The following is a 21,009-nucleotide window of genomic DNA, read 5'->3' on the forward strand; positions in this document are numbered from 1 at the left end:
ATGTTAGGAGGATCAACCTAGTAAGATCTCCATTGTGACTTTTAAGGAAAAGCGACATGATGCTCACTAAAGACAAAAAGCCAACATATTCAGATGGCAAAAGATTAGACGCCTAATCAATTAATAGATTAGCTGTCAACTATGACATCAATCTGCAACTGTTTTAATAATTGATGTACTGGTTTAAGCAATCTTTAAGAACAAAAAATAAAAAAAATCTTAAAATTCTTTAATCCAGCTTCTTTATTGAGGGTTTTGTGGTTTATTTTCTCCTCTGTGATAGTAAGCTGAAAATCTTTGGGTTGTGGCGAAAAAAATCACCCAAATTTGCTGCTATCTTAATGGAATTTCTTTTTGTCTACTGCAGCTCAACAGGGAAACACAAAATGGAATTTCCAGTAAAAGTTGCAAACCCTGTTTTACTTGTTGTACTTGAACTCTTTTATATAAAATTAAACTTAAAACCTTGACGTCATTGTATTCCTGATAACATCCGTCTGTCTGAGGAATCGCAGTGCTTCAGGCCATAACTGTGGTGTGAATAATGATTAGACTCGGTGTGCAAATCAGCCATTTAGTCTGGAACATCCCAGATGCCTCATCCTTCAGTCTGCTGTTAGACCAGGATGGTGGTCAGTCATCACGGGACCAATATTGACGCTGGAGAAGTTTAATGTCAACATGCCAACGTGCCTGTTTGTTTATAATGTAACCTTCTGTTCATGTATCTGTCTTATTGTGATGTGAGTCAGTGTTATCAAAGACAACAAGAAGCCGCTCTGCAAGTCTTAATGCCTCAGATCTTGAATGTAAGCGTTTGTTTTTTAGCATAAACAGGAGCTCTTAGTACAACAGACTGCACGAGAGTGCATATTGACATGAACCTACTTGGCGTTGATCAAAGTAAGTTACATTTCCAGGTTGCTGGTGTGTCAGAAGCAGTGCTCCCATCGGTATTTATCCTGTACACACTGCATTCGGGACGAATGTCTGCTTTACATTTAGTCAAAGTAACCCACGGACTGGTGGTGTTTAGAGTAAACACACACCTTGAAGGAGGAAATATCAGGTTTACTGAGTCACACCTGAGCAGGAATCTAATTCACTTCATTACTGGCTGCCAGAGGAGGCATGGCAGAGGAAAAGACTCAGACGGGAGGCTCCTGGGAGGACCTGTCTCAACCCGATGACTCTCCTGAACCACATGTGGAGGACAGAGATGAGCTGAATGGGGAGCCAGGGGAGGATGAATCTACTGCTGCAGAGGAAAACACCAAAGATCAGCAGGATAAGAGCAGCCCAGACCTGCTGCAGATGCTGAAGGCAGCAGAGAGCAGGTGGACGCCTCAGGATCAGGATGGAGATGGACCAGAGGCCCCTAGAGCTGGGACAGACGAGTTGGTTACTGAAGCTCTTAAGACTGACATGGTGAGCAAGGACACTGCTGCACTTTTTGACTTTAACTGTTGTCGTCAAGCCTGTCTAGACACCATTAGCAGTAGAACGTGCAACTGTAAGTGCTCCTCACAGGATGCGTGAATCTGCATCCACTCAGGCTGTTAATGATTTTAGTTGCAATGTGCAGGCCTCTGGAAATGTTTGACCAGTAAATCCACACTCACACGGCTCTAACTCTGTCTCTCTGAGAAGACGAGTCCGAAATTATATGCCCAAATCAGTTTACTGCTGTTAGGAAGCAGTACTCGAAATGCAATAAATATTGTTTCTGGCTTTTTGTGTTAAAACTGATAAACTCATTTAAGTCACGCAACCTGAGTTCAGTATCAGTTTGGGAATTTTCGACTTGAAGTTTGAGAACAAAACATATCTGCAATTGTGGATTTTGAAAGAGGCTACCAGACCTCTAAAGCTTGCTTCCATTAGCAGCTACTGAATCTGCAAATTAACTGCTAATGGCCAAGTTATACTGTGAGTAGTGTAGACTGAAAAAAAAAAATGAATTGTTAAAACTGCAGTTCCTTGAATGGCCACGTGAGACAGACATTAAAAGTGAGTCAATCTCCATAGACCACCATGTTAACATTCCAGAAACAGGTTTACAGCCTTCTGCAAAGAAATATTTTGATCTCTTTACCTAGTTTCCCCGATTCTTGACAACAGAAGGGAGATGAATCTTTATACAACTAACTTGTATGAGTTGTATTTAATGTGAAACGTATTCATTATGCCCAACCCACCAGATGTAGACTTCGGGTATAAGCCTACCATTCAGTGTGAATTTCACATGACTTTCCAACCCTCTTTCGCTGTGTATATGCACACTACAGGAAACAACAACAACCTGTGAGCAGCAGCGTGCCACACTAAAAATGTTTGGATCATGCATTAAAGCAGATCTGCTTGGTCTTCTCAGGGAATTTTCCATTTTAATGACAGTACTCGCCTCCCTGCATGCAAAGGTTGCACAAAAACAATTACGTCATTATTTTTGTCACTGCATCCTGAATTTGGTCCACCCAAAATGATTGATGTTTGTTTTAAAGAAATGCAAACAAGCCAGAGACTTCTTCCCATTATAATAGAGGGATAATGACTAGATGCCCCCTAACTACCAGCTAACCCAAAAACGAGCAAAGAGGTGGAGCATGAGTCAAGCTGAGGGGAGCACAGCAACCTCTGAAAAAATGACTTACAAAAATAAAACCAACCTGGAAGTGCAGTTTCTCAAATGATCACTAGAGGCTGACATCAAAGGCAAGTCAATCCCCACACACCACCATGTGAAAATACTCAACTTTATAGCAAAATTAAACATTTTAACAGCCTGGTACAAAAATAATTTTGATCTCTATGGGTAATTTACTCGTTCACGTCAACTGCAGGGTGATGAATTTGTATACACCTCACTTATGTTTTTGGTACTTCCACACTGGCCTTATTTTTCCACGATGAAGGCTGCCACTCAATCAAGGCCCAAAACGCTGATTCCTAAATTACCCATAATGCACTCTGATGGCATCACTTATGAGTTCACATACTTAAACTTCACGACTTCAGTTTGTAACACAGAATCTGAAGCAGTGAAGGAAAAATGACTCTCTTTCCCCATATTGAGGTATTTCCTCACAGCTGTTTGCTGAAGACATCCCAGAATATCATGCAGGTTGCATCTGTCAGCTACAGTCACCTTAACTCTTGTGTCGTCCTGTGGGTCAAAGTTGGCCCATTTTAAAGTTTGAAAATGTGGGGAAAAAAAACTATTTTCACAGTGAAACTTCTGATGTCCACATTTTCAGCATTATTGGGAAATCTTTGAACATTTTTGGTGAAAAAAAAAGAAATGTTAAAAATGTTTCTTAAGAACATTCACATAAAAATCAACCAAAATCCAGCGAATTTCGCTGGATTTTGGTTGATTTTTATGTGAATGTTCTTAAAGAAAATATTAGAAGTTTTACTGATATATATGTAAATTTTTTTTTTTTTTAATTTAAAATAAAACTTTTAAGGGAAATTTTTACGGAATTATTGGAATTTTCTTCCTGAAGGTTTTGCAAATTTTCAGAAATTTGGGGAATTTTTTGGCTGAATTTTTGGATTTTTTACAGACAAACAATATTTTTTGGTGCCTGTAAATGAGGACAACAGGAGGGTTAAATCCTGTTGTAGAAACTATAGCTCACCTCAAATTATCCTACAGATTTGACCCCTGTTCCTATTTGCTTCTCCCAAACTGAGGCTGGAGCACATTCAGGCCCTCTCTATCCCTAATATGACCATGAGAAAGGCAGATGCTGCGAAAGAACATACACTATATTGCCAAAAGTATTCACTCACCTGCCTTGACTCGCATATGAACATAAGTGACATCCCATTCCTAATCCATAGGGTTCAATATGACGTCGGTCCATCCTTTGCAGCTAGAACAGCTTCAACTCTTCTGGGAAGGCTGTCCACAAGGTTTAGGAGTGTGTTTATGGGAATTTTTGACCATTCTTCCAGAAGCTCATTTGTGAGGTCACACACTGATGTTGGACCAGAAGGTCTGGCTCTCAGTCTCTGCTCTAATTCATCCCAAAGGTGTTCTATGGGGTTGAGGTCAGGACTCTGTGCAGGTCAGTCAAGTTCATCCACACCAGACTCTGTCATCCATGTCTTTATGGACCTTGCTTTGTGCACTGGTGCACAGTCATGTTGGAAGAGGAAGGACCAGCTCCAAACTGTTCCCACAAAGTTGGAAGCATGGAATTGTCCAAAATGTCTTGGTATGCTGAAGCATTCAGAGTTCCTTTCACTGGAACTAAGGGGTCAAGCCCAGCTCCTGAAAAACAAGCCCACACCATAATCCCCCCTCCACCAAACTTTACACTTGGCACAATGCAGTCTGACAAGTATGGTTCTCCTGGCAACCGCCAAACCCAGACTGGTCCATCAGATTGCCAGATGGAGAAGTGCAATTCGTCACTCCAGAGAAGGCGTCTCCACTGCTCTAGAGTCCAGTGGTGGCTGCTTTACACCACTGCATCTCATGCTTTGCATTGCACTTGGTGATGTATGGCTTGGATGCAGCTGCTGGGCCATGGAAACCCATTCCATGAAGCTCTCTGCTGAAGCACTGTTCTTGAGCTAATCTGAAGGCCACATAAAGTTTGAAGGTCTGTAGTGATTGACTCTGCAGAAAGTTGGCCACCTCTTGGCACTATGCTCCTCAGCATCCGCTGACCCCGCTCCATCAGTTTACATGTCCTACCACTTGGTGGCTGAGTTGCTGTCGTTCCCACACACTTCCACTTTCTTATAATAAAGCTGACAGTTGACTGTGGAATATTTAGGAGCCAGGAAATGTCACGACTGGATTTGTTGCACAGGTGGCATCCTATCATAGTTCCATGCTGGAATTCACTGAGCTCCTGAGAGCGACCCATTCTTTCACAAATGTTTGTAAAAGCAGTCTGCAGCCTAGGTGCTTGATTTTATACACCTGTGGACATGGAAGTGATTGGAACACCTGATTCTGATTATTTGGATGAGTGAGCAAATATTTTTGGCAATATAGTGTACATGAGATGGAGATAACTGCTGTAACAAAAACATGACTTGGTTAAGATTAGATACTGTTTAGTCTGGCGTTACAGAGTAGACAAGTTGTCTCCATATTGGTGCCGTAATCTAAATATCCTCCCAACTCAATATATACCCAGGGTTGAAGAGAATCCTCCGAATTGATGCTGCTGATGCTCGCATCACTCTGTTGGGCGTTGTATCACTTCTCCTGATATCAGTAAACCTTATTCTCAACCCAAGCCATCTGAGTCTCTGAATCTGTCTCCTCGTTCGTTTCTCGACATGGCAGAACTCCCTAACAGAAGTCCAGTCGGATTCCTTTGATTTTTAGTGACTGTTCCAGAGCCACAGGTCAAATGACTGTTTTCCCAGGCTGTTGTACTTTTCATTTTGGCTAAATTTAGCAGTAAAATCTGTGGAATGCCCCTGAAAGAGTCTTTCAGTAATGCTGCAGAGATGCTTTAGTCATTTAGTGCAAAACCCCAATGAATTAAAACTCTTACCTGATCTACTTAAAGAAATCTAAGCTGGCCTGTGTCTCCCTGAATGCAACTTTTTTTCACTTCACTGGTTCTTTTGTTGTTTTTCTTCCTGTTCCGCTATTATATTCTGTCATGAATGTATGTTCATGTATGTACATCTGTCTGCTTTTATTTAATGTATAGCCTGAGAGGAGAGTGCACTTTACTCATAATTATGTTCATCTGTGGCCTCAAGTAAAACTGGACTTTCTTCTCCTTCCTTCAAACGTTCTCTTCATCTTTACAGAGTCTCCTTTCTATATTTTCCGAGAATTCACAGCAGTAACCCTCACAATGACTCCATTATTTGTTTCTACTTTCTTCTGTCACCTGTTCTGCGAGGGCGTGGTGTAAAACTGTGAACTGTAATCAGTTTAACAGCATTAGCTTGCAGCTCTGCAGGGTTGTTGAGTGTCAGTGTGGGAACGCGGTGGCAGCATGAAGAAAGTGTACAGTCTAGTGAACATAACTAAAGCCAAGGACCAGGAGGCAGTGCAGTCCATCTGTATCAAGGTATCACTGCTTCATTTTTTCCTTTACTGTATCTCTTTTTATTTTTTTGAAAGCGCTGTTGCTCCCTTCATTAGAAAAGTGTCTGAGTGTCCTTATGGAGAGCAGCAGCTATGTCAAATAGATACAAGTGAGCAAAAAGCAGTTTGAATAAAATACAAAACAGCTGTGGGTTTTCTAAGCTGTTATTGATTCCCAAGGGAGAGAGAAAACAAAAATGGCAATAAGAATTTGTACTTTTTCTAGCATATAAGCAGACAAAGGGTTTCCCAAGGAGACATTTGTTACACATTAAGACACACTACCTCCATGAACATTCATAGTTGTGTGTTCACAGAAGCTGGCCTGAACTCAAACTTATTAACTGGTCTCTGTTTGAGATCATTAAGTTGACTTTCACACTGCTGCCCCCAACAGTTAAACTTATTTTTGAGTTAAAGATTAAACAGCTGCTGACGTAAATCTTTGAATTAGCACTAGCGATTCAAAATGTAGCTTTACTTAAACTCCAGATGCGTGAATATTGTTTTCTTACTGATTTCTCAAAAACGTGGGATTTATTGCGCACAAATGCAACCAGATTGAATTTTTTTTGCAAAAAGCAATGTGATTTGAAAACAAAATGCGATTGATTTATATGTATTTTCCTCTAAGTGCCAAAATGATGGAAATATATTGCTTTGCTTTCTGTTTTTTACTTATTACCAAAAAAAAAAATGACAGTCCTCATTGTTTCACTGAGGTCAAATATTTTACTTTCCTGTGATTTTTCTACACTTTGCAACTTAATAGATGATTTTTTTGGGCTATGTCCACCACACTGTATATCAGTACACCAGCTTTTTCACCTTTTAGTTCAAGTTTCCATCTGTGAGCATCTTACACTTAATTGCTCCTGATTACCAGTAAAAGATGCCTTAATCTCCAGTGAAACGAATGCCTTTCCACTCTTTTTTCTCTTACGTAACAGTAATTAAACAGTAGCTTAGACACTAAAAATTAAACGAGGATGCATTTAAAAAATAATTCATACAATCTGCAGAAAAGACAAGAAATTTTAATCTAAATCAATATTTGGTTTGAGCACCTTTTACCTTCAAAACAGCACCCGTTCTCCACACAGTGTTCATGGCATTTAGTAGGTATGTTGTTCCAAACATCCTGAAGAACTTGCCACAGTTCTTCTGTGTATTTATCCTGTCTTCAAACCCATCGTGTATTAAAACTGACTCTATAATGATGAGTTTAGGGCTCTGTGGGCTTCATATAATCTGTTGTAGGATTTCTTGTCCTTCTTGTTGTTGAAGAAAGTGCATTATGACTTTGCTGCAGATTAAATTTGGGACTGATCAGATGTTTCACTGATGGAACTGTGTGATAGATATTAATCTAAACATATAAAGCTATTTGTTAAAAATGTTACATACAGTATAGATGCTGTCACTGCTTATTTTCCTATAATATCCAGTACAATTATTTTATTGTAATAATGAACAATCCTTAAATTATTTGATACTGCACGTGATTTTTTTTATTTTAGATCAACTTTTTATAATGTATTTGTCCCTGTCACCTGGCCCTAAGTTTATATTTTGACTAACCTACATTTTTTGTATTCTAATTTTCTTTTTGACTCCTTCCATTCACCCGAATGGCAGCTTGATTTAAGGGGAAAAACTGGCTCCTCTGCTCTGCTGACCTTTTGCAAAAGTCACAGCACAGCAGAGGGGTAAATGAGGAGTGGTACCTCAATCATTTTCATTTTGCATAAAGTTGGCAGACATAAAAGAAAGCTCAAAATCTTTCGACCTGACTAAACGGCAACATCTTTCTGGAGTTGAGTGTTAAAAATTTGCAGTCTCTGATGCCAAACTGCAGCAACACATGACATCACTGACACTCTTTTCTCTTGACAAAGTTCCTCCATAACCAAAGAAGAAATCGTTCCGTTTTCACTGTTGGTTCATGTGCAAATCTTTCCTGCGTGTAGAGCTGCCAACTCAACTGTGTGTGGTCTCAGAGGTGAGGTCAGCGTGTGGGTGTGTCCGTGCTGTGGGTGTGTACCTGCGTCTACACACATGGGTTAGAAAAAGCAGAAAATTCTCCACAGTAAGAGCTGGAGATTGTAGTTGGAGTCAGTAAGTCTTCAGTATCCTGAGCCTGAGACATGATGGTGTCAGAGTCAGAGCGAGTGGACATGGCCAAGTGGGATTCCAGTGGCAGCAGCCCAGCCTTCAAAGAGCCACAATGGATGGTGAGACGGCAACAGATACAGGAGAAGAGAGGGAGATGCATGACAGGGACAGAATGAGGAAAACAAATGTGCTGTGAAAAGTGGTGCTTATGTGTAAATTGATCAGTTATGGCTGTGTTAACTTCAAGCCAAGTTGGACTTTTTTTTGTAACAACTAATAATTTCCTGCTTTTCTCTGTCTGAAACGGTTTATTTTCTGTCTTTTTTGGTTCCACAGCAAATACAACTCACTGACCAGAAGCAAGAATTCAACAAACGCCAAACCAAGACCGGCCGTCGCTCCCTGTCTCGGTCCATCTCTCAGTCATCCACAGATAGCTACAGTTCAGGTACGGAAACATGAAAACACACAAGCTGTTAAGTCTGATCACATGTCTTTCATGCCAGCAGCACGAACCACAGGCCCCACAGGATTAACCCGTGCTTTTTCCTTCAGCTGAACCTTAATTAAAAGGAAAAAAGTCTTCTGAAGAATTAGGCCTCTTTAATTTGGTCCTAATCGGCTCCGTGAGCCTTTCTCAAACATGTCAATCACTGCCAGAGTTTATACAGGCTTCAAAGGCTCAGAGAAAAGACCCGCCCAGCTGCAGTCTGACTCATAACACCGTATCAGAAACAACAATTAAGGCTGGAAAACCCCAGCCAAATCAGAACCATCAAGCTTTCCAAAAAAAATAAATCATTTGTCTCTGTATTACTCCATTCTACTGCAGGAAGCCAGCTGATTGTTTCTCATTTGTGTTGCAGTTTGCAGCGACAGCTCTGAGGATGAGACATCTCCAAGAGGAAAGGATCAGAAAACCTCCAAAGGCCTGACAGATTTCTGCATCAAAAACATCAAACAGGCTGAATTTGGACGCAAAGAAATAGAAATCGCCGAGCAAGGTGCAACAGTCTTCGAATCAGCGCTCATGTCTTCAAAAGTGATGACAAAATGGAGTAATGCACAGAACCAAAGAAGACATTATTCTGTTTTCAGAACTGACTTACTTGTATATATTTAGTGGAGCGTCCCTTTAAGATCTGAGTAAACCTGCCTGCAGTTAACGTGTCTTGGTCCTTGTTTTTTGGTCCTTAGAAATGCCGGCACTGATGATCCTAAAGAAGAGAGCAGGTGGAGAGAAACCTCTAGCTGGAGCCAAAGTGGTCGGATGTACACATATCACTGCACAGACAGCGGTCAGTTCAAAACACACACACACACACACACACACACACACACACACACACACACACACACTGGACGTACTGTGAATCATTGCACGTACATCCAACTTAGGAACACATACTGTATATGGTCTGTGGCTAAATAATTATTAACAAGTTAAATTAACTGAACTCAAGAAAACAAGATGAATAAACTCAGGATACTGAGTTGACTCAACTCATCACACCGACAGCAGTTACAATCAATAGTTTCCTCATCATTTAACATTGAAAACTTACAGCCTAAACTTTTGGAGCTATTTTTGACCAGAGCCGATAAAAAGACAATTTATGCAGAGACTGGATTCAGCATTTATCGTGGTTAAATTTGTTTTGATTATTTTAAAAAGAAACAATCATGAATTGATTTAACATGTATTTAAGACACACAGCAAGTTTCTATGAACTCTATTATCTAAAACTACCAAAAAAATAAAACATTCCCTTGGTAATTTCAGCTCCCTAACAAAGCATTATGGGAAGTTTGCTTGTATGCTAGGTTCTTCTTTTCCTATAAATTGAGTTTAATGAGTTGAATGGACTCTCAGCAGTTCAGTCATTAAACTCAAGTTGAAAAAAGTTTTTAAAACTCTTGTTCTCTTTAAACTGGTCAATTAAAAAAAAATTACATTTTAAGTTCAGTTAACTAGAGATTAGCAAAACTCACATATTTACATAAACCCTCGTGTTGTCTTAACATCCTGTACACTCCCTTTGTCCTATGGGTCAAAAATAACCCGCCTCCACCGAGCCTCTAAAATGGAGCAGTTTGACTGAAAATTTTTATAACTGTTTTCTTTACTAAAGTAGAGGTTTGTTATCAGTGTTATTACTGCTAAATGTGCTCCATAGGTGCAATCATTATTTGTTCAGCAAGTGATACTAATTATTTATCTGAAGAAAGTACCAGAAAGTAGCTTTGAATGCATTTGTTGAAGGGAAACACCAATAGTGTTCTGTATACTGTACAATGGAATTCAACTGCAAAAACTCAACTACAAAATACTAATCTTCTCACATCTTTTAAATCATTGCTCCCACCCACAACAACAATAAGAATAAAATACAACAATAGATGCAAAACGGAAATATAAAGAACATATTAAACTCTTATTAGCATATCTAGGACAGCATGCAAGTGTGTGTACATGGACTTTACAAATGCATTTGTTTTACAGTTTCACCTCCTGGATGTCTGAAAAAATCACATCTATGACCTACTGGTGGTTGAAAACTAAAAACTAGACTCACGGCTTCAGTAGACAATGTTTTGCTTTTTCTAATGTTGGGGTAATTTTAGGGAAAGTCTTCAAATCTCAAGCTGAAATCATTTAGGGGATTTTCTCTGTTATTAAACATAGTAACCAGGTCATTTTTGACCCTAAGACAACACAAGGGTTAAATAAACTAGAAAAGATTAGTTGAATTGACTACATTTCTTTTTGATGTTTTGCAGTGCATATAATGTGTGATATCCATAGTGCATCATACATATGTGCATTAAAGTAACATGTAAACCTATTTTATAATAAAAACGTCCTCTGTATGTTTGCGGACTCTTGCAGGTGTTGATTGAGAGTCTGGTTGCGTTGGGCGCTCAGTGTCGCTGGTCGGCCTGTAACATCTTCTCCACTCAGAACGCTGTGGCCGCTGCTCTGGCTGAAGCAGGTAGAGCTCAGAATCAGCTCCTTCACCAAACTCTTCAGGTTCTTCACTTCCTGTTTTGATCCTCACACTCTTTACACATCCTTTTCTCTCAGGCACCGCAGTGTTCGCGTGGAGAGGAGAATCAGAGGACGACTTCTGGTGGTGTATTGACAAATGTGTTGGAGCTCGATCCTGGCAGCCCAACATGGTACGCCGATCAAACTCCTGATCACAGAGATGGACATGGAAACAAAAAGGATAGTTCATTTAAACATGGAATTTAAGTTGACAAGTTAGGTGTCATGATCTTATCCAAAGATCGACAGAAAATAAAAGAATATAAACACAAACCAGAGGAGCGAGGAGAAGAATCAGACCAGAGAACATGATGTAGCGGCCCCTTGGATTCATTCAGCAAGACGCAGAGAGTTTCAAACGGGTGTTGATTTATTCTCACTCTCGACCAGCGCCGTGTACCATAAGCACCGTGAAAACTACAGAATTAAATAGAATACAAAATGCTTCACTGTAGTATCACAAACAATTCACATAAAAATCATGTTTACATCCAATACAAATAAACGTAACTCATCTGATAATAATGCATATTTAACATTTTCATACCTCATTCCGCCGTTCCAAGGGCGCTAATTTAAGTGTTAGCCATCCGCTAGCATGCTCTCCAGCTCACACACACACACGTCGCTGTTCAGAGCTACGAAAACAGTATAATGAGGTAAATCACAATGTAAATCATTCCTTAATACAATTCAAATAGATAAACGTGATGTATAACTCCCGTTTTAGACAGCTTTTACCGTTTCTCCTACGACGCGTGAGCACAACGTTGTTTAGACAAAGAAACAGGAAGTTCGGCGTCACAAAACCGCAGAAGAAGAAACGCGCGCTTAACAAAATAAAAGCGGAACAGACCACAAGGTGGCACTGCAGGACTACAATGTCTTCTTAATACATAAACAATATTGTGCAGGAGAATAATAATACAATTTATCAGACATTTACACATGAAGGTAGCAAACAGGAGGAAAACTGAGAGGACAAACTGAATAAAGTAGTAAATAGTAAATATAGGCGAAGATGAAGGACTATACAGAGAGAATTAATTGTGGAGACATAACCAGGTAAAGCTAATGAGGGCAATCAAAGAGGAGGGAAACGGAGACAAAGGGAGGAGCTAAAACTACAAGAGACACACAGGGAGTGATAATTACACAATAAAATAGGATATCCCAGCTGAAGAATGTGACATATTTCTGTTCAAAAAAATGAAATTAATGTGATGTTGGAGTTGAAATTTAGGTGGAAGCTGTACACTAATTTTCTGCAATATTTAAACAAATATTACTCATTTTTATTTCATTTATTTAATCTTTATTTAACCAGATAAAAGACCCAGGCGTGACCTGACCAAGAGAGGCAGCAGCAAATGTCATAGTAAAAAAAAAAAAAACAGACAGAAAACAATAACAACAAACAAAAATATTAAATACAAGCAATTAGATACATAACATGCGGGAATTAGTTTTACAATAACAATTTGAGAACACAGGCACTGTTCGAAGGATTTCCATTGTCGATATTTTAAGAGAGCAAAAGGCATCCAATGAAACAAATTTTGACAGTTTCAGTTCAGATTGGAGGGTATTCCAAGCAGAGGAACTGCAAAATGTTGAAAAATGTCATGTTTATAATTGTGACTTTGTGGTAGTCTGATCACCAAAATCCAGACATTAGGCACTTTTTATTGGGCTGTGAAGCAACCAATTTCTCCAAACGTCTTCAAATCAAACTAGTGATTTTGTATTTAAACATATTTAGAGTCTGGGTGAACTGTGCCTTCACAGTAACGGAAACTTTAACCTGTGTTTTTCACTGTTCTTAGATTTTGGATGATGGCGGCGACTTGACCCATTGGATCTATAAAAAGTATCCGAGCATATTCAAGAGGATCAGAGGCATCGTGGAGGAGAGCGTTACAGGCGTCTATCGGTTAGATTCACACAAAGCCTGAATGATGTTGCGTCAGATTTACAAAGTCATTCAGCATCTCATTTATGTGCGTCTGCACCTGTTTCAGGCTGTATCAGCTGTCGAAGGCCAGCAGACTGTGTGTTCCTGCTATGAACGTTAATGACTCTGTGACGAAGCAGAAATTTGACAACCTTTACTGCTGCAAGGAGTCCATACTGGATGGGTAATGAATATGTTGTAAATGAGTAAAATCACTCGCACAGCAGAGATCTAAATGTGCTGAACGCTTCTGTCAGATTGAAGCGAACCACTGACGTCATGTTTGGAGGAAAACAAGTGGTGGTGTGTGGATACGGTGAGGTCAGTGTGACACAAGTGCAGCATATGCGTCCTATAAACTAACGCTTGCATTTTATGCTGCTGTATCAACCTCTTTTCTTTCTCCTGGTAGGTTGGCAAAGGTTGCTGCGCTGCCCTGAAAGCATTGGGTGCTGTTGTATATGTAACAGAAGTGGATCCCATTTGTGCCCTTCAGGCCTGGTATGAATAGAGGAAGCTTTTATCAGCACAGATGTGGAGTGTGTTCTCTCCTCCCAAAGCCACATGGGAACAGAACACCATGAAATTCTGTTTTAACTCCTTTCATTCACCCTCTTTTCCTCTCAGCATGGATGGCTTCAGAGTGACTAAACTCAGCGAAACGATCAGACACATAGACATGGTCGTCACCTGCACAGGTAACAGAAAAATGTCACTCACACTGAAAATCTTTTAATCTGCTTGCTTCTATTTAATCTCTGTATCTCTGCAGGTAATAAAAATGTGGTGGGGAGAGAGCATCTGGACAAAATGAAGAATGGCTGCATCGTCTGCAACATGGGACACTCCAACACTGAGATAGATTTGGTAAAGATACAGACACCAAACACTGCACCCATTCACAAACACAAGCATGGTGGCAGCACCATCATTATGTGAGGATGTTTCATGGCAGCAGTCGCTGGAAGTCTTGTAAAAGTAGAAGGTAAATTTAATCAAGCAAAGTGGAAGGAAATTTTGAAGGACAACATGGCGTAGTCTGTAAAAGAACTGTGACTTGGGAGAAGATCTGTTTTCCAGCAAGACAATGACCTGAAAAATACATTCAAAGCTATGCAGAAATGTTTAAAGTCAAAGTCAGCTTTATTGTCAATTCTTCAATATGTACATGACATACGAAGAATCGAAATTACATTACTCTCTCTTCGTGCAACAGTAGACATTAAACACTTAGAAAATAAGATATAAAAGAGCAAAAAAGAACAAAGGAAGCAAAACTAGAGCCGAGCAACAACTAAGAACTACGAAAGACAACAAGGTGAATGTTCTGGAGTGGTCAAGTCAGAGCCCAGACCTCAGTCCAACTGAGAATTTGTGAATTTGTGACTGGACTTTGAAAGGGTTGTTCACTTATGATCCCTGTGCAATCTGACAGTTTAAGCAGATCTGCAAAAAAAGATTGCAGTAAAATTGCAATATGAAGATGTGCAAAGTGGATTGAGACCCTTACATAAAGCTTAAAACAATCTCTTATTTATTTATTTGCCATTACTTTGTAGAAATCTGTTTTCACTATGACACTTCAACTAATCTTTTTTGTTTTATGTATATGCTTGGTAGTTTAATATATTGGCTTCTGTTTCTCAGGCGAGTTTGCGGACCACGGAGCTGAAGTGGGAGCATGTGAGGCCTCAGGTGGACCACATCATCTGGCCTGATGGCAAGAGAATCGTCCTGCTGGCTGAGGTGACATTGCTCTTTTTAGTCCTGCCACTGTAAAGTTATTGAAGATGACACATGTGAGTAGCATTTGTAGTCCATCCTCAGCCCACTACCAGTATCACTATCTATCACAAGAGGTGATGATAGTGGACAGAGACAAAAGAGGAAGTGTGGAAGATGTGGTCCTGGATTCACTGACAAGCTTTCACAGCATTACCTAAAATAAAAGTTTAACCCTCCTGTTGTTCTCATTTACGGGCACCAAAAAATATAGTTTCCTTGTCCGAAAAAATCCAAAAATTCAGCAAAAAAATAAAAAATTCTCCCAAATTTCTGAAAATGTTCAAAACCTTCAGGAAGAAAATCCCAATAGTTCTTTAAAAGTTTCCCTTAAAAGTTTTATTTTAAAAAAAAAATTCCCCAAATTTCTGAAAATTTTCAAAACCTTCAGGAAGACAATCCCAATAGTTCTTTAAAAGTTTCCCTTAAAAGTTTTATTTTAAAAAAAAAAAATCCCCCAAATTTGGCAAGAAAATTCTTGCAAATATTTTCAAAAAATGAGTAAAAATCTTCCCAAAAAATCCTAAAAATATCTAAAGTGATTCCATATATATCAGTAAAACTTCTAATATTTTATTTAAGAACATTCACATAAAAATCCGAGTGAGTTTCGCTGGATTTTGGTTGATTTTTTTGTGAATGTTCTTAAGAAACATTTTTAACATTTCTTTTTTTCCACCAAAAAATGTTCAAAGATTTCCCAAAAATGTTGAAAATGTGGACATCAGAAGTTTCACTGTGAAAAATGTATTTTTTTCCCACATTTTCAAACTTTAAAACGGGTCAGTTTTGACTCACAGGACGACACGAGGGTTAATGAAGATGCACATATGAGTTGTATCTGGCAGATGGGAATGATGAGGCTTTACGACAGATCTACCTTTCCTCTCTGCTTGGAAACTGAAAAGCCCTCCTGAGGATACAGATACAACAAACCATTGCAGAGGTCTTGACAGCCAGTTTTGATGTATCGTTGGTAGACTTCAGACGTCTGGCAGGCCTGGATTGAATTAAGTGATCTGGGCTGGACAGGCTGCTTTGATAAGGAAGGAGCAACCCGAGAACGATTTTTTTTGTTGTTGTTTTGGAGACACTCCGGTAATTGTTAGATCTTGCTGCAGTGAGACAATAACCAGAACAGCTGTCTATGTGGACGGGTCGATAGATAATTGCTGGACTTTTTGAAACATAGTTGACATTTTTGCTGTTTTCAGGCCTAAAATCAACTAAAACCAAACACCACATGGCATTTTTATAGAAAGATTCTTCTAAATATTATATATACAATTGAGATAAATTTAAAGTTATTTCTAAAGATATTGTAGTAAACCTGTTGACATGCCATAAATCCACACTTGACTCACACATTACTTTATATTAAACTTTATATTGAATCCACATTCAAGAGCAAGATAAACATTACAGTGTGCTTTGATCAACCTATATCACTCTATTAATATTGTGTTTATCACACAGCGACTTACAAACCACAACTTACTTGTAATCAAATGTATATTCAGATCATTTCAAGTGAAAGTACTGCTTAGAGGAAGGCCATCCAGCAAAATTCCAATTATTGAGCGCCACATCCTGAAAACATTTAGACTTCTTTCTGCACTGACTATGTTGAAGCTAAAATATCTGGACGGTTTAATCTGCAGTCTGTTGCCGGTTTATTAGATACATCTGGCTGAAGTGAATTCAGTGAAATACTGCAGGTTTAAAAGATACTGAATCAAATTAAAGCACTGACACAACTCACTGGGACACTTTGTGCACATCAGGATTTATTTCTGTGCTGAATTTGTCGTTGTTTCTCTGATGTCCGTGATGTGCAGGTGGAGAAGAAACGCCCGTTGACACTTTTTTCCTAATCTGACAAATTAGAACATGAAATAACAGGTAAACACACACGATAATAATCTCATTAATGAAGGTTATATGTTGTTATGCAGCCTTCATCAGTGACACCAGCGTTTACCTGCTATTTCATTTTAAAATGAAAAGGTTTATTGAAGCTTTTTATGCGAGAACTAACATTGATCAAAAACATTTCGAATTGAAAATAGCATTCTCTAGAGCAGACAAACATAACTTTGAGTCTCCGAACTCAATGTAATGTTCTCAGTTTCTTTAAGCATGTATTTTTATTCATGATGTAGTTTTATCTGCCCCATCAAAAGTTCAAAGGTCTTCATTCCGCCGCATCTTCAACCCACAGTGGATCATTAAAATGCCGGCTTCTTTTAAACACACACAAACTCCCTGAGTCGTTGCAGTTTCACCCTTAATCTGCTGGACAAGTGTGGGAATCAAACACATCAGAAGTCTTTCCAGTACCATCTTTCTGCACAGCTGATTGGAGAATGATGGGCTTAGTGCTGATGAGTTGAGCAGCAGGAACAGATTTATCTGAAGATTAATTCAATCAGGTGTGCATCAGGAGAGAAGCTGGCAAACGCTCAGCTACAACGGACAGAATTATTTGATGTACTGCACTTTCCAGAAATGTGAGATCAGTGGCTGCTGTCATGTTATTCTATCATTTTTTATTCATCCCAGTTTTGACTTTTTGTCTCAGGGCCGCCTGCTGAATCTGAGCTGCTCCACTGTGCCCTCATTTGTCCTCTCTATCACGGCCACTACTCAGGTACGGAAACAGATTTTGTATCTAATGTAAATTCTGCAAAATGCTGCAGACATCACTTTGCTGTTCTTTCTGAAATGCTGGCTGCAGTAAGCTGAAGTTAACTGATGTGTCTCAGGCCTTGGCTCTCATCGAGCTGTTCAACGCTCCAGAGGGAAGATACAAGCAGGACGTCTACCTGCTGCCAAAGAAGATGGGCAAGTCCTCACCTTAAACACCCTGAATCTAGGGGGGGTCTATAATTTGAAAATATTGAGCTAACCAGCTTAAACTCTTCTTCTATCCATAAAAACTAGAAATTTCAAAACTTTTTTGTATTTTCAGTTTGCTTCTCCCTGCTACTGACATATATGCATATATCGTGAGTATTAAAACTTTCATGTAACATTTACACTAAGACTAAAAGGGGAAATCTTTAGACAAGCTTTGTATTTGCAGTTAAATTACTTTGGTTTTGATAAAGATTGATACAAATTAGTGAACTGAAGGAAAACTGTAAATTTAGAAACCATTATTCACAAGTAAAAGCTATAAAATCCCCACAACCTGACTAGAATTGCAGTTCTCTCACATTCTGCTGGATTTTCTGAATGTACCATACTTTATCTCACGTGACAAAATGCTGTGGTTGTCTTAAGAGTTTCTACAGCCTATCTTTACATCATCCACAAGCCTAGAAAATTTTGTTATCAAATGTACCTTCCTTTGTTTCCTAAAATGTCACCTGTACTGACTGGAATAAAAGGCAAGATGATCTGAGGGCTGCTGGATTAAGCAAGAAGGAGGCCACTCTATTGCACGTAGAAAACAGAAAGCTCAGTATCCTTGATAGACTAAAGGCCCATGGTGGACCTTTCATGGCAGCTGAACAAATTGATCATTACCTTCTTAAAACCACTGATAACCTCAAGACAAAGACAAAACGAATGAAAGAAGAAGTTACATATGCCAGAGACACATCAGTATCATTACCAAGGACAAGCCATGTTTTCAAGATGTTTGCCACAGAAGGAGGGAAGCGAAAGATGCTTACACCAGAGCAATTTGGTGAAAATCTGAAAATCCTCCTCGGAAAAACCAGTGATAGATCAAGAGTTACTCTGGCAGACTTTTGTGTAGCAATGGAAGCCCTTCCCTAATATCAGAAGTACTAGGTCAAGCAGAAGTAACCTGCAAACTTTCAAGTAGATCAAAACAATGAGACAAGACTTTGAAGGAGATGAGTGACTTTGTTGTAAAATCATGCAAAACGCGGTATTTCATTAAACTCAAGTAGCAGAGAGAAGCAAGCATTAAAATAGAAATAAGTTGTACATGTGTATTTTTTATGTATTAAAGGTTGATTTAAACCTATTAGCCAAATATTTTGTGAGAAAAAGGTATTTATAGACCCCCCCTACTGAAACTGTCTTTCATTTTTCACACTCCTCATCAGTGTTGTCAGTTTAATAAAGATCAGCCGTGTGCGTTTAAATCATCAGATGAATATGTGGCCAGTCTTCACCTGGCGACGTTTGACGCTCACCTCACAGAGCTGACTGACGATCAGGCCAAGTATCTGGGCATCAGCAAACACGGACCCTTCAAACCCAACTACTACAGGTGCAGACAAACTTCACCTCACACACAAAACGCACACAAACACACGGATGTATCTAACAGAAAGTATTTTTTTTAAACACAGGTATTAAGCTCTTCAGAAAGCCCACTGGCAGTCCTGCAGATGGAGCTCTGACGCCCTCTACAGCCTGAAGCTCACCGAATATTGTGGAGTGACTGCAGGCTTGTATTTTTGTTAGGGTCAATATATAATTGCGGGACTTTTTGTAACATAGATTACAGTTATCATAGTTGAGATTTTTGCTGTTTTCAGGTCTAAAATCTACATGGCCGCCTGTAACCAAACACCACATGGCATTTTTACAGAAAGATTCTTCTAAATATTATATATACAATTGAGTAAAATTGAAAGCTATTCATAAAGAAATTGTACTAAACCTGTTGACTACTTCATATTAACTCAGAAAGCCTTGGAATCTGGCCAGTCTTTTCTTCAGGAGGAAATGACATCATGTGGAGCAGGTCATGTGATCTGGAATTAACACACTTCCTGGAGAGGTGTTTTTGTACCGGAGAACTTAGTTCAAAGTGATTTCTTGGACACAGATAAAACTTATTTTCCATGTAAAATTTGATATATTGCCAAAAAAGAAATATCTGTCATGATTATCTCAACTTAATAAAAAGAACACAATCAAAACTGTTTCTGAATGAGCTCATTTTATTATTGTTTAGCTAATTAGAAAGTGGTTGCATTTTAGTGATATCCAGCCGTTTTTTTTTTTTTTTAATGAGTGATGTTTCCATAATACATAATTACGGAATTTGTAAACACATGATCAGAATGAACATAAAACACGAGTCTTTTTACTTTTAATAAAAATGCAAGATATATCCCATGGACTTCAAAAGTCCCTCAACCATATATTGACCCGTACAATGATTTGCCTGTTTATGTGCATTTCTGTTTTATATGTTCCAGATTATAAATGTTCACAGTATCCATAAAGTAATCACAGTGATTTCTGGAATGAATCTGATAGAGGAGTTTGTGCATTAAAAATCACTTCATGTTTTACAATCCTGATTTAAGTCTCACATTTAAAGGTCCCACATTGTTCCTCTTTTCATCAAATAATCAAAGTCTCACATGTCCCCACTCCCCACAGTGTGTCTCCAATTAATTGCATTAACAGAATTACTGAACTTTAGTCAGATGAATATTGTTTAGTGAAGTATTAATAGCATCAGGGTCAAACTAATTGTGGCCTGGTTTGATGAATGGCAGAACTAAACATCTTTATATCGTAACAGTTTTTAAGTCTAAAACAACCACACAACACAATAAAAATGGATTTTCACGAAATGGGATCTTTAACAATTTGAATAGATTCATATTATTCCTAACGGTGACTGCTCGTTTGTTAGAAATTTGCACAATAAACTCAATGAATCCTAGATACAGAGCTAATAATCTAATTTTATTGAGAACTTCAACCTGTTCTCGGACCGTCCATCACCCAACAAGTACTGTAGCCAAATGCTTTCCTCAATATGGAACGCTTTGGCTGGAACACTTCGGTGCTGGAACACACTTGACATTAGTAGTACATTAGCTATAACACATTAGATATAATACATTAGCTGTGGTACAATAGATACAAAAATGAACTTGTACACATTAGCTGCGGTACAGTAGATGCAAAACATTAGCTCTTAGACATTAGCTGCGGTACAACAGATGCAGCCAGGTGTGCAGGGAGAGGATCCAGCTAAAGCTATCAGATCACAGGTGACGAAGGAGCGAACAAACGGAGGGTGAGCGA

At 38.9% G+C, this 21,009-nt stretch overlaps 1 protein-coding gene and 1 long non-coding RNA gene across 6 annotated transcripts; one reads left to right on the top strand and one right to left on the bottom strand.

The window, feature by feature from the left end:
• Window positions 1-1,096: 1,096 nt before the first annotated feature.
• LOC111585436 (S-adenosylhomocysteine hydrolase-like protein 1) lies at window positions 1,097-19,894 on the top strand. 5 transcript variants are annotated; one of them, XM_055009301.1, is made up of 17 exons: window positions 1,097-1,428; window positions 8,528-8,639; window positions 9,058-9,249; window positions 9,389-9,489; window positions 11,082-11,184; window positions 11,277-11,371; window positions 13,067-13,173; window positions 13,262-13,378; window positions 13,452-13,515; window positions 13,607-13,695; window positions 13,822-13,892; window positions 13,967-14,061; window positions 14,842-14,940; window positions 17,558-17,626; window positions 17,742-17,820; window positions 19,105-19,225; window positions 19,308-19,894. In XM_055009301.1, the coding sequence occupies exons 1-17, from the start codon at window positions 1,132-1,134 to the stop codon at window positions 19,312-19,314; spliced, it is 1,818 nt and encodes a 605-aa protein (XP_054865276.1). In that variant the 5' UTR covers window positions 1,097-1,131; the 3' UTR covers window positions 19,315-19,894. The 5 variants fall into 5 exon arrangements, with proteins under 5 accessions (XP_054865276.1, XP_023150693.2, XP_054865278.1 ...); XM_023294925.3 differs by having other exon boundaries at window positions 9,058-9,195; XM_055009303.1 differs by lacking the exon at window positions 1,097-1,428 and adding an exon at window positions 5,927-6,059.
• LOC111585438 (uncharacterized) lies at window positions 9,843-12,068 on the bottom strand. The gene is made up of 4 exons (XR_002747826.3): window positions 11,982-12,068; window positions 11,788-11,878; window positions 11,515-11,657; window positions 9,843-11,388 (listed from the first exon to the last, which is right to left on the bottom strand). It is a non-coding gene; the product is annotated as an uncharacterized LOC111585438 (long non-coding RNA).
• Window positions 19,895-21,009: the final 1,115 nt, after the last annotated feature.

Source organism: Amphiprion ocellaris, chromosome 3 (genome assembly GCF_022539595.1).
Source record: "Amphiprion ocellaris isolate individual 3 ecotype Okinawa chromosome 3, ASM2253959v1, whole genome shotgun sequence".
NCBI lineage: Eukaryota > Metazoa > Chordata > Actinopteri > Pomacentridae > Amphiprion > Amphiprion ocellaris.

Bases quoted from the DNA above. Each gene is read 5' to 3' on its own strand.
- LOC111585436 (XM_055009301.1), top strand. From the start codon at position 1,132: ATGGCAGAGGAAAAGACTCAGACGGGAGGCTCCTGGGAGGACCTGTCT. The intron at 9,250-9,388 runs GTAATGCACAGA...TTTGGTCCTTAG, and splicing joins AAAAGTGATGACAAAATGGA to AAATGCCGGCACTGATGATC. The intron at 13,696-13,821 runs GTATGAATAGAG...TTTTCCTCTCAG, and splicing joins ATTTGTGCCCTTCAGGCCTG to CATGGATGGCTTCAGAGTGA.